This window comes from Aethalodelphis obliquidens, unplaced genomic scaffold, assembly GCF_003676395.1.
Source record: "Aethalodelphis obliquidens isolate GAN/ISIS:26980383/991018 unplaced genomic scaffold, ASM367639v1 scaffold35, whole genome shotgun sequence".
In the NCBI taxonomy this organism is placed as follows: Eukaryota; Metazoa; Chordata; class Mammalia; order Artiodactyla; family Delphinidae; genus Aethalodelphis; species Aethalodelphis obliquidens.
In genome coordinates this window covers 10,916,799-10,940,148 of record NW_020837979.1, presented here as the reverse complement: position 1 = coordinate 10,940,148, position 23,350 = coordinate 10,916,799, and the positions used below count along the sequence as shown (strand labels likewise).

The following is a 23,350-nucleotide window of genomic DNA, read 5'->3' as shown; positions in this document are numbered from 1 at the left end:
TATGGGAGCACAGAAAGTATAAAATGGAAACCTGTTTTGTAATCCCAACCGTGCAAGATAACCTCTGGTTATAGTTTGGGGTATAAGCGTTAGTTTACTATGAGCTGCTCACCGAACGAACTAATGGCAAAGCCATCCAGTCAGATGACATCACTGAAACTGGGGAGCAGTCAAACCCCGTAATCACTATGGATGGTTTAAAAGGTAACTGATCTCCACAATTTCATTTGCCAGAAGCTGGTAGTATGATTGAATTGCCAACAGATACTTATATAACAGCACCTCCAGGTCTAAGATTTGCTGTGACTGTCTAATGGGATACGGAAAGGCACTTGCCCCAGAAGACAGGCAGCAGAGGGTCCCAGGAGTTAAAGGGGGGAGGGGACACAGCTAACTGTGTGCTCGTGGGAGGCTTTCCCTGATCTCCCCACCGCCACCCTGTCTAGTTAAACCTCCCAGGTCAGGTGCTGGGACCCTCCCCTTTGTAATATCTGTAATTTCTCATTCAATTCTTTCTCCCCTGCCGGGTTGACTGAAAGTCCCCCACACTGTAGTCAGTTCCTTGGAGGTGCTCAAAATAGGTTTGTTGAATGAATAGGTAAGGGCATGAATTAAAGGAGGGGTAGGGGAGGGTTGACAGGGTTTCAAGGGGCAGAGGTGGTGGAAAACTGGAGTGAAAGGAAGAGGCCCTCATAGTTTGGGAACACCAGTTTAGCTGCAGGGTGGCGCTTCTGTGCTAGGAGAAAAATGAGAGATACAGTGAAATGAGGCTGAACGTGGAGAGCCCTGAATCGCCGCGGAGGGAATAGGGATTCCTGGAAGGTTTCTGAGCAGTGGAGGGAGAAGATGAGAGGCGTGCTTGACCGGGGCGTGGACATCTGCCTGAGAGGGAGGAAGGAGGAGGCCAGGACGTAGGAAACACAGCAGGAAGGTATCGGAGCCCTAACTACGGGAGGGGCCAGGACGTAGCAGGAAGGAGGCAGGAAAGAGAAGAGGAGCTGATCCCAACAGCATCCTCGAGTACTGCCATCACGTCAAAAAGAAAGGTCAGTTTCAGATGCAAACCACTACATACAGAATGGATAACCAACGAGGTCCTACTGTGTAGCACAGGGAACTATATTCAGTATCTTGTGATGAACCATAATGGAAAAGAATATGAAAAGGAATGTATATATAGGTATAACTGAATCATTTTGGTATACAGCATTAGTTAACACAACATTGTAAATCAGCTATACTTCAATAATTAAAATATATATATATTAAAAAAAAAAGATACGTCAGTTTGACACCAAATGTTTAGGAAGGGCGTAACACAGGGCAGCTCTCAGGAGTGGACACCTGGCAGCTTTATCCTGGCCATTGCTTGGATAGTGTGGCCCCCATGGGGAAAATGGGGATGTAATAATAATCGTGTCCCACAGGGTTGCGGTTAGGAATAAAGGAGTCATTACTATGTCTGGCTCATAGTAAGCGCTCAGTAAACGTTAGTGATTATCACTTCTATTACTTTCTCTTTGTATCAGTAAAACCTGCCACGGCCCAGTACTTGAGAACTGCTGATCTACAGGGGTTGACGCTGAGGGCTGAACAACCACGCATGCTTGGTGAGGTTCTCACTGCGCAGCTCTGGCACGGAGTGGGGCTGGGATGGGGTGTCGCCCCGCAGAGTTTTCAGTGTAAACAGTGCTTTACAGTATGTGCTGTGCGGTGCATAACCTCGCCAGCTGTATATGGGGGCCTTGACTGAATACGGGTAATGTGGGAAAAGGCAAGATGAAAACGATTCCAAGGTTTTGGACCCCAAAGTCAGAGCAATGATCGATTAGAAATTACATGTTAAGCTGCTAATTTTTCAGTGTTCTGACTACTTCAGTTGTATAATGTCCCTCCCCCTGTTTTTCCTCACAGAAGTGGAAGATTTTAAAATTATTTTGTTGGTGGGGCGAGGTAGTGACAGTAGGAGGATGCGATCAGACCAAAAATCTTTTAAACTTTTACTTTTTATTAACGTGTTCTTGTTAATTCATTTTCAAGATGACAAGAGCAAACGTGGTGGGCCTGTTTGATGATCCCCATTGTGGAGACAATGTTTTTAGCCAGAGTCAGAGGTGTATTAAAAGCCCACAGCCAGAGACTTAATGAGAATTTGGTCCTCTCTCCATGGCACACGTGGAAAAGCAGGCTGCCGCTGGAATTCATGAGACATCTCCCCCTTCCCTTCCCCACTCCCATCTTCTTTCACGGTTATTTTCTCACGTGGACGGGACAGAGGCTAAAGTGGGAAGTTTGGCCTCACAAGCAAATGCAGCTGAACAACTTGGATAAATGGCCTCCCACTCAGGTCCAAGAGTAGCTTGTCCACATGTTCCAGCAGTTCATCCGCCCACCCCAGGGGGCCACATCCATCCAGTCCTGGAGCTGGTCGTGGAGCGCCCCTGCTGTGTGCCCCTGTGTTTCCAATGACCACCAGGCCTTGACCAGATTCCAAGGCCAGCTTCATAAAGACAAGGATTGTGTTACCATCATCTTCCTCCAGTGCTCAGCACGGGGACAGGCCCGTGGGATATGATTAGCAAATGTTTCTTCAGCCAACGAATAAAGTGATTAGACCTATGGTCCATTGTTTGAGGTTTGTCTTGTTTTTCTGAACAAATTTGCCTGCAGCTTCCTTGAGGGCTGGAGGCGGTATCCTCTGAACCCAGCCTGATGCCTGGCACGGAGCTGATATGCAGCAAACACCTACAGAACAAATGGGTGTGACACAGGCAGGGACACTGCTGTGGCTGGGAGTGGGACTGTGGTGGGTCTGTAGCCAGGCCTCTGCAGCAGCATCTCCTCCCCAAACCACCTGCAGCTGCGGTGGGGCAGATACTGAGGACCACAGCCTCTTGGACTCAAAACTGGTCAATGAGGGGATGCTAGGGAAGGAGCTATTTTCTGAACTATAAACGGAGCTGCCATACGATCCCACCCCTGGGCATATATCCGGAGAAAACTCTAATTCAAAAAGATACACGCACCCCTATGTTCACAGCAGCACTGTTCACGACAGCCAAGACATGGAAGCAACCTAAGTGTCCATCGACCGAAGAATGGGTAAAGAAGATGTGGTACATGTATACAATGGAATATTACTCAGCCATAAAAAAGAATGAAATAATGCTATTTGCAGCAACATGGATGGACCTGGAGATTATCATACTAAGTGAAGTAGGGCAGAGAAAGACAAATATATGATATCACTTATATGTGGAATCTAAAATAGGAGAGGAGGGAGTAGGGAGAACCCGGTGTGGCTCCCACTGGCTGGCACTGCAGCCCTGCTGTTATTTGACCCATCCAGCCCAGGTGCTTCTGGTTCCTTCCCAGTTCTTCGGGGTAGTAAAGCGGGCTGATGGCACGTAACACCGGCGTGCACTCTCCCTCCCGCGCAGCTGCCGCCCTGCCCAACCCTCCTTTTGCAGCTTAGAGGGACTCCAGGGTCAGGGAGGCGGCGTGAGGTTGCCACTCCACCCAATACCCCGGGACCTGCGATTTCAGCAGCCGCTGCTTCCTTTATCCACCTTGGGCTGTGATCCTGAAGCTTCAGTAAAAATCTAAAGGAGGGCTTCCCTGGTGGCGCAGTGGTTGAGAGTCCGCCTGCCGATACAGGGGACACGGGTTCGTGCCCCGGTCCGGGAAGATCCCACGTGCCGCGGAGCGGCTGGGCCGGTGAGCCATGGCCGCTGAGCCTGCGCGTCCGGAGCCTGTGCTCCGCAACGGGAGAGGCCACAACGGTGAGAGGCCCGCGTACCGCAAAAAAAGAAAAAAAAAAAAAAAGAAGAAGGGCCATTCATGGGATAAATGCACCTAGTGCAGGAAAAGTGCAGGCAGAAACCGAAAGCTGACCTGAGGGAAGGGGCCCCGGCAGGGGCTTTACCGGAAACAAGGGGGAGTAATTGGTGGGTTGCATGTGTCTGGAGGGGTCACAGCCTCAGCAGAAAAAAGCAGAGGTGACAGTGAACCACTGAGATGCCCGCACCGGGTAAAAAGTGGGGTTGGTATAAAACATGGTGTTGGTGAGTCAGATTTTCTACACAGGCTCCGGTGGGCGGGCACCGGGTTGCCAGATAAAAAATGGGATGCCCCACTTACACTTGGATTTCAGATAAACAATGCCTATGTGGGTTATACTTAGTTAAGTAAATGCAACTTAGTATCCTTTAGCACAAACCAGCTGGAGCCGGTGCCCAGGGAGTTCACTGTCGCGCTCCCCCTAGGCTGGCCTCCTGGGGCCTAGAGCAGGAAGGGGTGTAGAGGGGCAAACAGGGACCCCAACACACCAAGCAAGCTAGCCAACCTCTCTGTGCCCTCACCTGGAGGATGTGCGGCGGCTCGGGCCTCTGAGCCAAACGCATGATTATCAGGGTGACTCCTCACTCCCCCTGGCCCCCTTATGCATTGGCTCCAAAAAAAAAGACTCGAGCCCCACAGGTGCCTCTTCCCCTTGCTTGGCCTTGTGCACACACTTTAGCAGTAGAAGCTCCAAGGAACTCAAAGGGCTTTAGGCAGCCCCCCATAACCCCCTTCAGCCTGCACCCCACTTTCTGACGAGCATTTGACTGTTTCTTTTTTTTTTTTTGCGGTACGCGGGCCTCTCACTGTTGTGGCCTCTCCCATTGCAGAGCACAGGCTCCGGACGCGCAGGCTCAGCAGTCATGGCTCACGGGCCCAGCCGCTCTGCAGCATGTGGGATCTTCCCGTACCGGGGCACGAACCCGCGTCCCCTGTATCGGCAGGCGGACTCTCAACCACTGCGCCACCAGGGAAGCCCCATTTGACTGTTTCTTGATAGAAGTGCTTTGCAAAAGAAGCTTCCCCAGCAGACTGCGACTGACTGACTCTTTCCCATCATTTTCTAACTCTCCACCGTGCTTTCAAAACCAGCAGAACATCAGGATCTCTAGGGAAGCTTTTAAAGCTCTGACGCCTAGGTTTCACCCAGAGCTTGAATTAACTGGCCAGCAGTGCAGCTTAGGCATCTCGGGATTTTAAAAAACCTCCTCTAGTGATTCTAGAGGAATTAGGGTCAGATCTAATTCCTAGAGAATTAGGGAATGGATCCATCCGGTGGCCCAAATCATCTTGGTGGGGGGGGGGGCGCTCCTGAGAGTTTAGACCTGATGCTTAGAGTCCATGTGGCTTGGGAGCATGGGAAGAACAAGAACTCTGGGGCCTGAGTTCAGTCCCAGCTCTGCCACTCAGAGGCCAGGCGCCAGTCCCTTGTCCTTCTGAGATTCAGTCTCCTCCTCTGTGAAGGAAGACAGGTAACACCTCCTCCTCTCAGAGATCAGAGCAGAACACTGCGCACGGAACACTGCACAGGCACACAGTCCATGCCAGTTACGGCTTTCATAACATGAAACATCTGATCTGCCTGGTTTCAAAGGTGCAACTAATCATGTCTGGACTATCAACGGCCAACATATGGAACCGATTATGCTGACTTAGATCCTTCAGCCTCTTGCAGTGAAACAGGAATACATGTTTACCTAACCAAGGGTGGCTTTCCTTCTCTTTCCCCTTTGGCAGCATGCCAAGGGTCACAGAAAGGCTGAGGGGACACTTTCTGGCCAGGGTTGTGAAGCAGCCGCCCCCCTGGTCCCCGGGTCATCTGGGGCTGCTTCTCCGCAAGAACCAGCTATGGTTTTCACAAGACCCGGGAGAGACGCTCTGTCCCCGAGTTTAACTCCTCTGTCCTGCCACCCCTGACACACATCCTCCAGCCCACCAATACCTGAAATCCTATTAATTTTAGTCTTTCTTTTCAGGAAAAAATATTTCCTTCTAAAACATGACCGTCGCTAAAGACCAAACACCTTAGCAAGCACAGTTTGTCCAAGTCTTTCTTAAGTGACAGAGGGCACAGAATTCCCTCCAAAAACAGAGTAGATGGACTTTCCCCTATTTCCTCCACTAAGTACACCTAAAAACACCGGGCATTATACTGATATATAAAATGAACATTTTTTAAAACCCTGAAGAGTGGACAGATGGTAAACCGACTAGGGACCTCAGGACCCAGGAACAACATGGTGACGAATTCCCTGGGTCTCCTTTTGTCCTTTGTGTCCCAGATTTGGAAATGCTAACAGGCAAAGACAAAAAACAACAACAAAAGCCTGCTATCTCTAGTCAAAGGACTAGGAAAGGGCACCTCAGCAAGACAGAAGGCTTTTAAACAGTAAACTGCTCTCCTCCAGGCAAACAGCCCAGGAAAAACCACGGCCCCATCCCCACCCAGGCCAGAAAAGATCAAGCGGGGAGCCTAGACTTGGACCCTTCCCAGGCTGTGAAGAGGTGCTACAAATGTTCCACTGGGTGGTATCAGAGCGGACCAAGGAGGGAACAGGCACTTTCATCCCTACTGGTTGGTGTTAGTAAAGCCCACGTGGGGAGCCTCGACTTTTATTCCCACATGGCATTAACGAGGCATCCCTCCTCGTCCCCAGCAGAGTGGTATGAGAGGAAGCCTAGTAGAGATTCAGGGCTTTCACTACTCCCTAGCGTCGGTGGAGGTCAGGTGGGGAACAGTTGGAAAGTAAGTAGGCACTCCTACCCCTCCCTCAGCCAGAACTCCCACCCCACCCCTGACCAGCAGTAATGAGGACGAGGACCAGCCCATACTTAGATGTCAATGGAGGCTGAGTGGGGAACCTGGAATTCTACCCCCACCAGGCAGTGAGGCCCCCTACCAGAGCATTTCAGAGAAAACCAAGTAAAACAAAAGACAAATAAGAGTCAGTCTCATAGTACCCCAAATGTCTAGGTTTCAATTAAAAAATTCTGTCTGAAACTGAACAAAATACAAACACCAAGATGACAGGGAATTATCTGAAAAAGCTTTTAAAGAAGGAATCATAAAAATACTTCAATGAGCAATTATGAATATGAAACACATGAATAAAATAGGAAGCCTTAGCAAATAAATGCAACATCTCAGTAAAGAAAGAGAAGATTGAGAAGAGAAACAAATGGGAATTTTTGAACTAAAAAATACAATAGCCAAAATAAAAAACTCAGTGGATGTGCTCAACAGCAGAATGAAGGGGCAGAGGAAAGAATCAGTGAACCAGAAGATACAGCAATAGAAAATTATGCAATCTGAACAAGAGAAAAAAAACTGAACAGAGCCTCTGCAACCTGTAGGACTATATTACTGAAGAGCTAACATTTGTATCATCAGAGTCCTGGAAGGAGAAGACAAAGATGGCAAGGCTGAAAAAGCGCTTGAAGAAATAATGTCTGAAAACTCCCCAAATATGACAAAAGATATAAACCTACAAAATTAAACATCTGAATGAACCCAAAATAAGATAACCCCCCAAAATATCCACAGCAAGGTACATTATAATCAACATTCTGAATACTAAAGACAAAGAAAACATTTTGAAAGCACTGAGAGAGAGAGATGACACCTTACCTAGAGGGGAAAACCAATTCATATGACAGTGAATTTCTCATTAAAAACCATGGAGGATAGAAGGAAGTGGCCATTTTCCTAAGTGATGAGAGAAAAGGAATGTCAACTCAGAATTCTTCTGGAATGAAGGGGAAATCAAAATATTCTCATATTAAGGAAAACTAAGAGAATTTGTCATCAGCAGACCTACTCTAAAAGAATAGCTAAAGGAAATTCTCTAAACAGAAAAGAAACAATAAAAAAAGAAAACCTGAATCATCAGGAGGGAGGAAAAAACACAGAAAGCAAGAATACTGGTCAATACAATAGAATTTCTTCCTCCTCTTGATTTTTCTAAACTACATCTGATGGTTGAAGAAAAACTGTAACACTGTTTGATGCGGTTTTATATATGAAGAGGAAATATTTAAGATAATTATGCTTTAAATGGGGGAGGTAAAGGGACTTAGAAGAAGGTAGGGATTCTATAATTCACTTGAACTGGTAAAACATCAACACCTAATAGACCACAAATTACATTAAATGTAAATGATATAAATATTTCCATTAAAAGACAGATAGTGGCAGAGTAGATTAAAAAACATGACCCAACTATCTGCCAGTTATAAAAAAATCACTCCAAATATAATGATATAGGCAAGTTGAACAAAAAGATAGAAAAAAGACATATCATGCAACCATTAACCAAAAGAAAAGCAGGATGCCTACATTAACATCAGATAAAGTAGATTTCGAAACAAAGAAAATTATCAGAGACAGTAAGACACATTATGGAGGGATAAGAGTCAATCTACCAAGAAGACATAGGAGTCTTAAATGAGTATGCACGGAAGCAAAGAGCTTCAAAATATGTGAAGCAAAAACCAATAGAACTGAAAGGAGACATAAACAAATCAACAATTATAATTGGAGACTTCCAACGTCTCTCTTTCAACAATCGATCAAAGGACTGGGCACAAAATAAGCAAGGATAAAGAAGAACTTGATGAGATTGCCAATGAAAAGAGTCTAGACGACATTTATAGAACATTCCACCCAACAACAGCAGAATACACATTCTTTCCCAATGACGATGGGATATAAACGAAGAAAAACCATTATCTTGAGCCATAAAGCAAATCTCAACGAATTTAAAAGAACTAAAATCATACAGTTTATACTCTCTGATTACAATGGAAATTATTATAAATTAATAACAGAGGGTAACAAGAAATTTTCCAAATACTTGCAAACTGAATGTCTAAATAATCTACGGATCAAAGGGGAAGTCTCAGGGAAATTTTTTTAAAAATACATTGAACTGAATGAAAATGAAATTACAATGTATCAAAATATGTGGGACACAGTTGACACAGTTTTGAGGGGAAATTTTATTTAGTAGTTTAATCTCATAACATGGAGAAAGAAGAGCAAAGCAATCCCAAAACAAGCAGAAGGAAGAAAATAAATATAGGAAATGAATTGAAAAAAGAAAAGCAATAGAGAAAATCAATGAAACAAAGAGCTGGTTGTTTGAAAAGATCAATAAAATTGATAAATCTCTAGCAAGACTGACAAAGAAAAAAAGAAGACAAAAATTACTAATATCAGGGCTTCCCTGGTTGGCGCAGTGGTTGAGAGTCCGCCTGCCGATGCAGGGGACACGGGTTCGTGCCCCGGTCCGGGAAGATCCCACATGCCGCAGAGCGGCTGGGGCCGTGGGCCATGGCTGCTAAGCCTGCGCGTCCGGAGCCTGTGCTCCGCAACAGGAGAGGCCACAACAGTGAAAGGCTTGCGTACCACAAAAAAAAAAAAAAATTACTAATATCAGGAATGAAACAGGGAGTATCACTATAGACTCTGAAGACATCAAAAGTATAATAATTAAATACTATGTTTGCAGCCAACTAAGCCCACCATGCTCTCTTCCCCATGGGAGCCCAGTGTGCAGTGGATGCAAACAGCAGCCTCCTCGGAAGTACACGCAGCCTGTTGCCTGTACGGGTTGCTCTAAGGGACCCTGGAGACAGCCCTCTGCAGTGGACATTCATGTCTGGCATGCTAACCCCAATCTAGGCTCCAGACAGGTATGCACGGTGCCTTTGGAAAGCGCCAGGGCACAGTGGCCAGTGGCCACACTGGCCAGGTCATAATGTCCATCCACATCAAGTGGCAGAACAAGGAGCACGTGACTGAGGCCCTCGGCAGGGCCAAGTTCAAGTTCCCCGGCCTCCAGAAAATCCACATCCCCAAGAAGCGGGGATTTACTAAGTTTAATGAGGATGAATTGCAAAATATGGTGACAGAAAAGTGGCTCATTCCCAGATGCCTTCGGGGTCAAATACGTCTCTGACAGTGGAAACTGAGTTTAATCACCGATGGCCAATGACTTAAACAATCATGCTTGTGTATTAAAATCCCACATAAAGGGCTTAAACAACAAGGTCTGAGGAGCTTCTGAGTTGGTGATGAGCTGGGAGGGCGGTACACCGGAGGGGGCATGGAAGCCCTGAGCCCCCCTTCCCACATACCTTGCCCTATATGTCTCTTCCATTTGGCTGTTCCTGAGTTGTATCATTTATAATGAAACAGTAATCCTAAGTATAGCGCTTTACTGAGTGCTGTGAATCAGGCTAGCGAAGTATCAAACCTGAGGGGGAGAGGAGGCCATGGGAATTCTGAATTTATAGTCAGCTGGGCAGAAGTGTGGGCAGCCTGGACACTCCATCTGAGCTGGTGTCTGAAGTGGGTGTTGGCGGGGAGGCAGTCTTACGGGATTGAGCCTTTAACCTGTGGAGGCTCTGCTCACTCTAGGCAGTTAGTGTCAAAACTGAAATGAATGGTAGGACTCCCAGTTGATGTCCCCTTTGGTGGAGCCGCTGAAGCGAGGTTTTCTGTAACGTGCAAACAAATGTAAACCCCAAGGACATGGTAACACTACAGTGTTACCAATATAATGATGCGTGATCAAAGGATAGAGAGATGAGTGGGAATTAAAACACCGATGGCGGGGAGGGGGTAGTGCTTTTCTCCAGGAGGAGGGGAGCGAAGGGATGAGACTAGAGAGGGGAGCAGTGGGGGGCTTCAACTGTACCGCTCATGTCTGATTTCTGATGCTGAGTGGTGAGCACAGAGGTGAGTTTTATTCCTGTATATTCTTCTGTGTATCCTAAATATTTCATCACAAGATTTGAGTATGTAAATAAAAGAGTAGGTAAGAAAAAAAAATGTGATGGTAAAAAGAGAAAGATAGGCCTTTCTGTTTACTAGCTGGCCCCCCTGACAAGAATGATGGGAACCCTCCTTGAATCTTTTTTCCACCGTAGGTCCCAAAATCATAATGTTGCAGGAAAAAGCGTGGGGCACAAGAGGATGGTCTCGTCCCAGGTCTCGGGCGAGTCCCTGGGATGGGCCGCCAAGTGTGGGTTCTTGGCTTCACGCAGGAAAGAATTCAAGAGTGAGCGATAGTAAAGTGAAAGAAGGTTTATTCAGGGAGAAACGCACTCCACAGACAGAGCGTGGGCCGTCTCAGAAGGCAAGAGATGCCTGGGTCTGGGGGTTGTTGGTTTTCATAGGGGTGGGTAATTTCATAGGCTAATGAGTGGGCGGATTATTGCAACTATTTTGGGGAAGGTGCGGATTTCCAGGAATTGGGTCACTGCCCACTTCTTGACATTTTACGGTTGACCGGGGCACTGTCATGACTCCTGTGGGTGTGTCATTTGGCTGATGTATTACCGTGAGTGTATAATGAGGCTCAAAGTCTAGTGGAAGTCGACTCGTCTGCCATCTTGGACCTAGTTGGTTCTAACCAGTTTATGTCATGTCCTCCAGGGCTATGTCATTCTTTTAAAGGTTGTGTGCCCTGCCCCCTTCCTGTCTCAATAAGAGCACTTGGCTTGAGGAATCATCCAGCCTCACAGCTCTCACCCTAGTCCCAGACTTGCTGCCTTCCCTGGATAAACATAACTATTTTATTCTTACCCTCAGCGGCCAGGTTCTGATACATGCCCTGGGGGGAGGAGTCCAGGGGGTGGTGTGAGGCTCTGCACCCCTCCTCAAGAATCAGACACACTGGATCCATGGAGTGTAACAGGAGATGTGGCACACAACGGCCTGGACCCACGCAGGACAGGGTCACACCCCAAAGATGGAGTCCATAGGTCCTGGGTGGGACCTGGGCTTCTGTATTTTGAAAATGCTTCCTAGTTGACTTTCTCCTTGCAGCCAAAATGCTTTGGAGCTTAACATTCTACAATGTTTTTTATAAAAGAGTTTTAAATTTCTAAATATAAAATTATATCATAATATTGAATAATTAGACTTTTTTGTTGTTTGTATGTGTGAATACACATTTTTTATTTGTCTTGGATATCCACCTAAGAGTAGAATTGCTGGGCCATAGAGTAACTTCATGTTTAACCTTTGAAGAAACTGCCACCCTGTTTCCAAAGAGGCCGCTCCCTTTTACCTTCCCAGCGACAGTGTATGAACGTTCCAATTTCTCCAAATCCTTGCCAACCTCTGTTACTGGCCTTTTGTTGCTATTGTTGTTATTCCCATCCTAATGTGTATAAAGTGATATCTCACTTATTTCCTCTCTAGTTTTTATTATTTACTTCCTTCTGCTTGCTTTGGGTTTAGTTTATTCTTCTTTTTCTAGTTTCTTATGGTGGAAGTTTAGGTTATTGATTTGAGAGCTATCTTCTTTTCCAATATCAGTGTTTACAGCTATAAATTTCCCTCTTAGCACTGCGTTAGATGCATCCCATAAGTCCATAAGTGTTGCTGTGTTTTCATTTTCATTCATGTCAGAATATTTTCTAACTTTCTTTGTGATTTCTTCTTTGACCCATTCGTTATTTAGTAGTGTTGTTCAATTTCTACTTTTGTGATTTCTTAAATTTCTTCCATTGTTAATTTTTAACTTCATTCCACGTGTTCAGAAAACACACATTTTTTTTTTTTTTTCTTGCGGTACGCGGGCCTCTCACTGCTGTGGCCTCTCCCATTGCGGAGCACAGGCTCCGGACGTGCAGGCTCAGTGGCCATGGCTCACGGGCCCAGCCGCTCTGCAGCATGTGGGATCTTCCCGGACCGGGGCGCAAACCCGTGTCCCCTGCATCGGCAGGCGGACTGTCAACCACTGTGCCACCAGAGAAGCCCCAGAAAACACACTTTGTATGATTTAAATCCTTCTAAATGTATTGAGACTTAATTTGTGACCTAACGTATTGTCATTTGTTTGGGCAGGTCCAGTATCCTCAGAAATACACCTCTGTGTTTCCAGACTATTCTATTGCCCCAGATAGAGCTGGAGGGGGTCCTTCATGGGGACACAGCCCAGGCAGAGGGGAAGGGCAACTTCCCACAGTAAAGAAGCCGCTGGCATGACTCATTTTTAAGAAATACCCCACGCTGCCTCTAGCCCCACTTCTGGGCTGATGCCTGCACTCCTTTTGCCAGCGTCAGGCGCCGGGCTGGGGTCTGGCGGCAACACACTCATGGAAGGCACCATGTCTGAACCTCACGATGAGAAAACATCCCAGCCCACTTGTCTCCTTCAGATACAATCCATTTTCTACCCACCAGGGGCCCCAGAAGCACCTATCTGCAACCCGCCCCCCACGCCATTTAATCAACGGAGATGTGGAATTTCAGAAAGGCGAAGCATCGCACCCCAGCTGTCCCTGCAAGTTGAAACTGGGATGAGGACTTACATCTTCAGACTCTCAAAGTGGTTATTTTTCTTTTAACCTAATGCTTGAGATCTCATGCTAAATCTAAGAGCTTCTTTTTTTCTTGGTCCCCAAACTTTCAAAGGACATTGTTTTCATCCACAAATCTTTGAATCGTGTGCCAGAATTGGAAAAAGGCTTACAGGCTGCTTTCACTTCCTGCGTGGAGGCAGCCTGCCCTGAACTGCAGCGAGTGGAAAACGGGCCTCCAAAGACAGGCCACCCTTGGGAGCCCATGAATATTCATCACTTCGCTGTGCATTCACTAAGTAGCGCAGGGACAGAAGAGTACTTTCAGCAAGTTTGAGTCTATGTTCTAATATCCTCCACGAAGACAGCCTGTCCTTACTGGTAAAAAGATCATTTTCTAAAGCGATAATGAAATCGGTCTTCTATTAGTAGCTTTTAAAAGCCCCACGGCTTACAGTAGTAAAACAATCTCGTCTCCAAAATAAACAAGGCTTTCCTTTGTATGTCCAAGGAGAGGCAGGACCAGAGCTCAGGCACATTCTAAGGCGTCTACTGGCCCTGAATGCCTGTAGTAGCTAGAGCACCCAACCCCACCCCGTGCCCCAAAAAGCAGACTACAAAGAAAAGGGATCTGTCAAGCAGTGTTTGCCTGACTGTCGAGCGGCAGCCTGAGACCTAAATTGTGAGGATGGGCCCCCTCCCTGAGTGAGCTGGGGCAGAGCTCTAACCCCATGATGATCAGATCCTGCTGGGCCCTTGGCTGGCTCCCCAGAAGCTAGACAACACCTTTGAAGGGATCGACTGGGAAAAATCCGGAAGACACCGTTAATGACCGCGGACAAGGAGAAACATACAAGCATAAAATGTGCCACAAATATCTATGCATTGCTCTTATGAAATGCAATGGTTTTTCTCCAAGCGTAAGTCTCTCAAACATGCTTAGCTTTTGGTGTAAAACTTCTCATGTATGATATTGGGCCAAACATAAAGTCAACATATGTCTCCTCTCTCTCTTTTTCTCCCTCTCCCCTCTGCCCTGCTCCTTCCGCCACCCCTGCCACCCCCAAGACTCGTGGAAAATCCATTTTATCATTAAGTGAAAGAGGCATTAACAGCGGATGAAATGGACAAAAGGATGAAATAAAATGGTTTAGAATGGAGTGCAGGTTTCTCAACAAACTCTTGAAGACATACTATCTTTCCTTCACTTGAAAACACCAGGACCTAAGAAGGAGACCTGGATGTGGTAGCTAGGCCAGGCCTACTGGATCCTGCTGGCTGACAGAGGCCCAGACAGAGTGGGAATGGCAAGGCAACCAAGAAGGGAGGGCTGCCCAGCTGCTCCAGGTGCTGGAGGGGCCAGGCTTCCAGGCCTCACAAAATTGGGGAAGACCTGGGCTCTCACTGTGGTTAAAAATCTTCCATACGGTTCAACAGCCACACTTCAGACAAAGAAAAAAAAGTCTCAGGAAAGAGAAAGTGCTGGGTTGGTAGGTACTCTCGGTATTCTTGCGACGGGCTGCATACAGGATCCTCCTGCCACGCTGCATTTTCAGCATTTTAGCTGGAGGCAGCAGGGCTGGAACAAGATAGGGAACAAGTTACCTCTGGGTCAGGGGTTAGCAAATGCCCAGAGTGTGGGATGCAGAGGAGTCTGGGCCTTTCCCGGGGGGGCTCGCTTACACCTGCCACCAAGCAGGAAGCATCTGGAAGCCAGGAGTGCACCTGGGCCTCCCTGTCCAGTCTATCTGCTACAAGACCACCTGCACACACCCACTCAGACACAGAACGTCATCTAAGAAACAAAGCCTCATTCTCTAGCCATTGCAGCCAGAAGACTGCATTTGGCAAACCTAGTTTTAGCTGGAAAAAAGGAAAGGAATTATCTGGATGTTTACACTCAAACAACCCCCCCAAAAGTTATGAAACCAAAACAAAACCACACCCACTTTAGAGTAGAGTGATGTGGGAAAAGCTGAGCAGGAATTGGACTTCATTTTTATACCTTCCTGAGAGGCACATGACAGGAAGCGATTCCTGGACTAAGTTAAGCCTGAATTCAACAAGTGAGGGTGATGGGGGGGTGAAGAGGGGAGTGGTCAGGACAGGCCCTGCCTCATCTGAGGCGACGAGCATGGGTTTTGCTAGCAGAACTAATAGAAAACAGTCCCACAGAGCAAGGACTTCAGCGTTCTGGGATGGACACCCACAGCCCCTCCACCAGAGCGCTCTGAACAGTGGAGGATGGCCCATAGGTCCGCCCTCGTATTTCAAGTTGCAATTTAGGACATATTTCAGTGAGAAAAGAAGAAACTTTTCCCCCAATACCTTTTGTTTAAGAAAAACAATTACCGCAAAATTTGAGTTGAGAAGGGAGAGGAAGCATGGGTAATAATGGCTAACAGTTTTGAAGCATTTACCATGTGACACCGGCTCATTCATCCTTCCATAAATAACAAAGAGTCCCACAGGACCAGTGAGGAAACTGAGGTCCTGAGAGTTAGTCACTGCCCCAGGGCTCCCCAGAGGCCAGCTAGGCAGGACAGGAAGCCCAGCCCACTGGCCACTCAGCCCCTGAGCTGCAGCCCCTGCTAATTTTCATTCCAAGCCCTAGGAGCACACAGACTGAACCCGCTTTTTTCAGGTTTTATAATGTTTAACTTCCTGCTGAGATGCATCCCAAGCAGAGCCATGTGCTTTGGTTTAAGATTAAACTAGTAACAACAGGCCAGAGTCAAGGCACTCGGGACCCCAATGACCTGGGAATTGGGCAATTCGCCCTGGGCAAGGAGCTGTTAAAACTGTGTCTTTAACATGAAAAATTGGCTTTTGACTTATTTTTAAAGTTGGGATCGTTAAGAGACTATAAAATACGTTAACCTTGCTCTATTGGCCTTAATATAGTCCAAAAATCTACCCTAACATTTCTAGTAAGGAGATCACTTTGGCATCACGGTGAAACGAAAGATTGTTTTCTAGCAACCAAGCCCCAAGCACAAGGTCATGGGAGCTGCAGCACCTGTTTCTGGAAAAGCCAGTAGGAAGAGAGAAGCGGGAGGAACACACGGTGAGACCTGCAGAGGCCTGGGTCTTTGATACCATCTGCAGATGCTGAGCACCTGAAATGAGTATCACGCTCTGAAAGTGAAGAGGAACCCATCGGGTGGCAGTAGTGTTATTTCATCGAGTGTGTGTGTATAACTTTGGCAGCAGTGGCAGTGAGGGAAGGCCTCTCCCGGAGAACATCTGAGCTGAGACCCAAACGACTAGAAACAGCCAGTGTGCCGAGATCCTGGGGAAAAGATTCCAGCCAAAGGGGACATCCACAGCAAAAGCGCCGGAGAGACGTGCCGCTCCAGCCACAAGGGGGGAGTAACTGGAAATGAGTCAAAAAGGGAGAGGGAGGCCCCTGAGTCCTTGCCAACTCTCGTTAAAGAAGGGAGGCCACTGGAGGATGTCAGACAAGGGGACAACCCAGCCCGATTCATCTTCAAAGTCTCATTCTGGCCATTATGTGGGAAGCGGAGGGTCTGCATGTGTTCATTTCCAGGCCGGGGAACCCATTTAAACCAAGGTCCGGCCTCAGCCTCTCTACCTTGGCGGCATGTTCCCAATTCACCGGCACCTAAAGATGCAACCTGTTCGTAACCAGCTCTGATTGGCAACCCACTGGCCCTGCTCCTAGAATAACCTGGAAATTATTTCTAAAAATAAGACAAAAAATAATTATTCTCAATTTGAAAAACCCTAACCCTAACCCTAACTTTAAGGAAGTGGATCAGAATAAGTTTTGAAAAATTACTTAGTTTTGAAACGTACCCTGCTTACTTCCACAAAGCATTTGAGTCCATTGATACAAAGCCCATAAGCAACTAGACATCTTAAAGTCCTTTCTGGGAAAATGTTGACAATATATTGTAACGTGGTGACAGCTTCAGTTTGGGAGAGAAATGCTAACACTGAAGAGTTTTAAAAGCCCAATTAGTTCTAAGGGCTGAGTTTCGGGGCAACGGCTAAGTCCTTGCAATGCCTTCGCTTCTATCCACCTCTGTATTTCTGGTCCTCTAGCTTCTCCTGGGCCCTCTAGAGCTACCCTTTGCTTGATCTGTTGCTCACTGGCACCCCCATCAGAGACAGAACAGAAAGGAAAGATTGGTGAGCCCAGAAACGCCCCTGGTTCAGCAGTTTCAGTTCTGTGTGTGTTTGTCTTTGTGGGAGGGTGTCTGTGTGTATGGGGTGGGGGTGAGCGGTAGGGAGGATTCCAGGGTGAAAGTGATGCGTAAATTGTAATTATCCATTCCTCTACAGTGTAGAGTCTAAACACACATTCACACCCTGTCTCTCTCTCTCCCCTCTGCTGCCTGGTGAGCAAACCACTTGAAACCACAACATGCAATATGAAAATCGTAAACCTAGACGAGGGGTCCAATAACCATGTTTAATCTCTTCCTACAGCACTCTTACTTCTGCCCTAATTTGGCCAGTGAGAAGCCCATTCTTCCAGCTTTTCACAAAGTAAAATGTAACACTGCCAGACATCTCACAGATAAATTCGAGATGAAAAGCAAAAGGTAGGGAAAGAAACACTGGAGAAACTTTTCGTTCTTCCCGCTGGGTGGATTTTAACAGACCTTTTATGATTATCTGCCTAAACTGATTATTGGCTACAAAAGTTTCTTTATTACAGCTTTTTAAAAAAATTAGAAAAACAGCCCATTTAAAAAATGTCTTCCACCAAAACTACTGTTTCTATTACTTTTCCCATAATTTTCACCACATTCACTATGTCCAAGATTACCATTAATGGCCAGCCTTCCCTAGTAGCAAAATATAACAGATTTGCAGCAGATTATGAAAAAGGATCTGGCAGTAATGCTGAGGAATTTTTGAGGGTTTAGTGGAGGGCTGGGGGTAAAGAACAGAATTGCTTTAATTCTTTGCTTGGTTTATGTTTCGGATGTTTGCTTCAAATTGCTATGTTGCCCCAAATTATAAATTGTCTATGTAATTTAATGTGTGCACTGCTTAAGAATTTCTTATTTGAGCAACTGAGCTTTCCAATGAAAACTTCACGGGGAAAAAATCTGAAGTAAATTGTTTAACTATAAATTGAACTTCCCAGGTATTCTTTTTTTTTTTTTTTTTTTGCGGTACGTGGGCCTCTCACTGTTGTGGCCTCTCCCATTGCAGAGCACAGGCTCCGGACGCACAGGCTCGGCGGCCATGGCTCACGGGCCCAGCCGCTCCGCGGCACGTGGGATCTTCCCAGACCGGGGCACGAACCTGTGTCCCCCGCATCGGCAGGTGGACTCTCAACCACTGCGCCACCAGGGAAGCCCTCCCAGGTATTCTTAAAAAACATCTTTGACTATAATGGGTGAAAGCTAAACCTTTTAGTTTAGGGGAAATGCCTGAGACGTGTTCATTCAGTATAAAGCCTGGTTAAATTTCTTCCAGCTTCCTTAAGCAATGCATCAGCGATTAAACTTCTAACCCGTTAATCACTTACCCTCCAAACAAGCTGCTGATGCAGAATGGGACCTGCCCTCCCTCGCCACCACTTACCCATCCAGTACTGGATGGGTAAGAGTATTTATACTGGAATGCCTGGCAGAGTCGAGATAAACCTAGACGCTGACCAAGCACGTTAGATTCGGTTCAGTAGTAACAGGGGTGAAAAGAATGCTTCCCATTTTTCCGGGGTCCCCACGCTCCCAGGGTGTCCCTGCTAATGTTGCCCATGAGGGCCCGGGGGGAGCAGCCGGACCACAGTCCCTCCCGGTCGCACTCTGGGCCTTGGGGGATCTTAGCACCGGGATTGCGACCCCAACTCCCGCAGCCTGCTGGTCTCCGGCCCCTCGGGGGATGATGGGGTCTGCGGCTCCCACAACTCCCGCCAGAGCCTGGGTCCAACCACGCAACCATGTCCAGGGAAAAGTTTTCGGCGCATTCCCCTCTGCCGAAAATTTCAGGACTTGCAGCGCGCCCGGCCGAGCTCTGTTTCCCTCTTGGAGGTTAAGGGGAGCCCTCGGCGCCCACCCCTCCCCGGCTCCACCGGGACGCGCGCCCTCGACCCAGCCTGGGTGCCGGGACAGTGCGTCGGTGGCAGCACCCGGCACCGCTGGGGCGGGGGGAGGTGTCTGCAAACTTGCCAGCTGCTGGGTGCGCCCGAGTCGGCGAGCTCCCGGCCCCCCGCGCCCGGCCCCCGGCCCCTTGCACTCACCTCCCCTCCACAGCGCGGGGAGGAAGAGCCACGGCAGGAGCGGCAGCAGGGCCCGCCCCATCCCGGGGCCGCGGAACTGGATATTCTCTGCGGACCGACGGACAGATAGACGTCCAGAACCTGCCGCGTCGCCGGCCAAGCGCGCCCGCGAAGCAACCCACTCCCGGCGGCCCCGGGAGCCAGCGCCGAAGTGGCGGAGCCGAGCCGCTGAGGGTGGCGCCGAGGGCTGGAGGGGGCGGGACGCGGGCCAAGTCCGAGCGGACCCAGCCAGTCGGGGAGGGGAGGGGGCGGGAAGGAGGCCGGGAGAGGAGAGCCGCGGAGGGGGAGGAAGGGACGGGCCTGGACCGGAGGGGCGGGGAGAGGCGGGCAGAGGCGGGCCTCGGGTCGAGCCTGGGCAGACCGGGATGGGGGCGCGGGGGCTGAAGAGAGGGGAGGGAGGTGGGGACCATAAAGGGGAGGGGCGGCCGGAGGTGGGGAGGAGAAAGGGGCCCTGGCTCTGGGCTGTCTCGACGTCCAACACGTGCAGGTGGGAGGGACAGAGGGAGGAGATTGGGTTGGGCGAGGGGGAGCGGAGGCCGCCCCACCAGACGTAAGACTAGGCGCCTGCAGCTTGGGGACTGCGGTAGTCCCGCAGTCTCGGCTCTGCGAACACAAAACCCAGACAGCAACGCTCCCAGAGGCCAAGGCCACCGTGGCGGCGCTCCCTGCTGAGCGCCACATGCATCCGCTCCCGCCCGAGCGCACCCTGGGTACCCGGCCAAAGGGGTGAGACCAGCCTCGGCGTCGAGGAGCTCAACGCCTCCTGGAGAAGAACTCTTCGCTGTGCCCCCGAGTCCAAGAGAGGTGATGCTCACGGAGGGAGACGAACGTCAATGAAAAAGTGCAGAGCGTGAGTGGAAGGAGGCAGCCCCCAAACGACAAAGTGTGGAGGAGCCAGGAAGGCAGCCTCAGAGAAAGTTAACCGTGAAAGAAATGTCAGCCACTTTTACTAATAATCGCAACAATAACTTACATATATATGTATATATATACTTTAAGGAAACATTTTTAGAATTTATGTGTGTTAATGCGATCCTTTGACAACATGAGCCATTCCTCTGCTCAAAACTGGACAGTGGTTCCCGCTTTCTCTCTGCATAAGAGCCACAGTCCTGCACGACCTGGTCCCTTTTCTTCTCTGACCTCATCTCCATACTCCACCTCCATTTATGCTGCTTTGTGGTCCAGCAGTCCCTGACCCCTAGTCTGGTCACTTGGGCTAGATTTGGCTGTAAGGAGGCAACCAGCCCACATGGATTTAAATCGGTTATCACTTGCACTGCCAGCAAAAGCAGTCAGCACGATGTCAGCTTCTGGCGTCCCTTGTCCCATAGGATGACACCAAGCCCGAGGGGCCAGATGAACAGACCTGAGGAGTGGGTGGCTTTGCTGCTGAGCAGCCAACTCTAAAGTACAGTTTCATAGACTTTCACAGGTGGCTGCTGCTGTGTCCTTGGGGGCAGGGAGAGGCATGGAGGGAAGGCATGGAAACACCTTGCTCAACTGAAAGTCTGGAGAAGGAAGAGAAACAGGCATGCCTTGAGAGAGAGATATGAAACTGCCTGCAACAGCTGCTCACCAGGCTCACCTCCCCCTGCCGCAGGAGGAAGCACGGGACAGTCCCCCAAGACCTGGGTAAGACTGCATTCAAGGCTCGCCTGCATGCCTATGTGGAGATGTGCAAGGTTGCCGGGCCATCTCAGCAGAGCCCTTGTTCTCCTGCAGTGTCCTTGCTGCTGTTCATATACCCCAGGCTCCCTTCCACCGTGGGGTTTTGCATCGACTGTTCCCTCTGCCTGGAATGCTCTTCCCCCAGACTCACCCCCTCTTGGTTAACGCTCCTCCTTCAGGTCTTTGCTAAGTCTCACGTTCCTGATGAGGCCCACCTAGTATAAAACTGTCTAATTATTTATTCCTGTGTGATATACAACCCCAAACGCAGTGGGGGTAAACAGCAGCCGCTGTACTGGATTCACAGATTCTGTGGGTCAGAGATTTAGATGGGGCACAAGGAAGATGGTTTGTCTTTCCTCTTCCGTCTCTGCTGGGATGTTAGGCTCAATGACTGGGGACTAGAATGATCGGAAACAGGGGTCAGCGAACTATAGCGTGTGGGCCTATCGTCTGTGTTTGCAAATAAGCATTATTGGAACACAGCCATTCACTGTGTGTTGTCTGTGGCTGCTTATGTGCTGTAATAGCAGAGTTGAGTACTTGTGACAGAGATCAGAGGGCCCACGAAGCCACACGATCTGGCCCTTTACAGAAGTTGGCCAACCCCTGATCTAAAGGTCTGTTTCCTCACGTAGCTAGCAGTTACACTGGGATGACTCAAAAGACCAGGGCTGCAGACCAGAGCACCTAAACAAGGCTTCTCCATGGTGGCCTTGGTGTAGCTGGAAGTCTTACATGGAGGCTCAGGGCTCCAAGAGTGAACATTCATTCCAGTGAACAAGGTAGAAGCTGCATGGCCTTTCATGACCTAGCCCAGAGGTCACCCCACTCCACTACACCGGACTCTCTTGGCGGATGCAGTCACAACCCCACTCTCATGCGGAAGAGCCGTAGCTCCCACCTCCTGATGATGGAAGGGTCAAAGGATTTGCAGCAACCTTTTAAAACTTTCACGAAGAACAAAGCTTAGCTAAAATGTGGGATATCAACTCTATTGTATTAATTTTTCATACTTGCCATGCATCTAAATGTTATTGCAAGTTAATGTCCTAATTATTCAAGTCATCAAAATAGATGACAGAAAATGTGAGTTTAAAAGAAAAAACAGACCCCATATTACACAACTATTTCCATCCTTACAGGATGTCTGCCCCCAAAGGCTAATTTGTGCAACTTTAGCTGGGCAACACCAACCCAGAACCCATACTTCGGTGCCCACACTGTCTTCTATATCTGCTAAGACTCCACATGTTACGAGGTGGAGCCCCTACTTTTATTACGTAAGATAAGGAGGGAAAGTCAAGGGGCTATAGCAGTGTTCATCCGGGGGCTGGGAAAGTCGACCCCCACCGACTCAAGTGTAGAAGGGCTCTGTCTCAAATCAAGTGGTATTGTGATCACGATTCATGCCTCAAGCATGTTCAGCGTATCAGTGACAGGATTTAAGACTAACAACTGAAGTCCCCAGGGAGCATGCCAGCCTACACATGAAAGATGTAAAGAGTTAGTTCTCAATGGCCCTATTCTATTTTTTTTAATTTTATTAAAATATAGTTGATTTACAATGTTGTGTTAATTTCTGCTGTACAGCAAAGTGACTCAGTTGTACATACATATATATATATATATATATATATTCTTTTCCATCATGGTTTATCACAGGATATTGAATATAATTCCCTGTGCTATACAGTAGGACCTTGTTGTTTATCCATCCTATATATAATAGTTCGCATCTGTTAATCCCAAACTCCCAATCCTTCCCTCTCCCACCCCCACCCCCCCTCGGCAACCACAAGTCTGTTCTATATATGTTTCATAGATATGTTCATTTGTGTCATATGTTAGGTTTCACATATAAGTGATATGGTATTTGTCCTTCTCTTTCTGACTTACTTCGCTTAGTATGATAATCTCTAGATCCATCCTTGTTCCTACAAATGGCATTATTTCATTCTTTTTAATGGCTGAGTAATATTCCATTGTATATATATACCACATCTTCTTTATCCATTCATCTGTCAATGGCCGTTTAGGTTGCTTCTTTGTCTTGGCTATTGTAAATAGTGTTCCTATGAACGTAGGGCTGCACGTATCATTATGAATTACAGTTTTGTCTGGATATATGCCCAAGAGTGGGATTGCTGGATCAATGACCCTATTCTAAACCCATATCCTCTCCCTTTGTTGTCCTACCCACCCACATATACATTCCCCTTGCCCCTTTCAGCCTTGTCTCCAGCTGGGGCCTGTAATTGA

At 48.0% G+C, this 23,350-nt stretch overlaps 1 protein-coding gene and 1 non-coding gene across 2 annotated transcripts in view; one reads left to right on the top strand and one right to left on the bottom strand.

The window, feature by feature from the left end:
- Positions 1-19,545, bottom strand: part of MERTK (MER proto-oncogene, tyrosine kinase) — a 111,400-nt gene extending 91,855 nt beyond the window's left edge. The window contains exon 1 of the mRNA XM_027129042.1: positions 19,379-19,545. Coding sequence (XP_026984843.1) covers positions 19,379-19,439 — 61 coding nt within the window. The 5' untranslated portion in view covers positions 19,440-19,545. The remainder of the gene's footprint in view (positions 1-19,378) is intronic.
- Positions 9,345-9,479, top strand: LOC113632215 (small nucleolar RNA SNORA70). The gene has a single exon (XR_003437734.1). It is a non-coding gene; the product is annotated as a small nucleolar RNA SNORA70 (small nucleolar RNA).
- Positions 19,546-23,350: the final 3,805 nt, after the last annotated feature.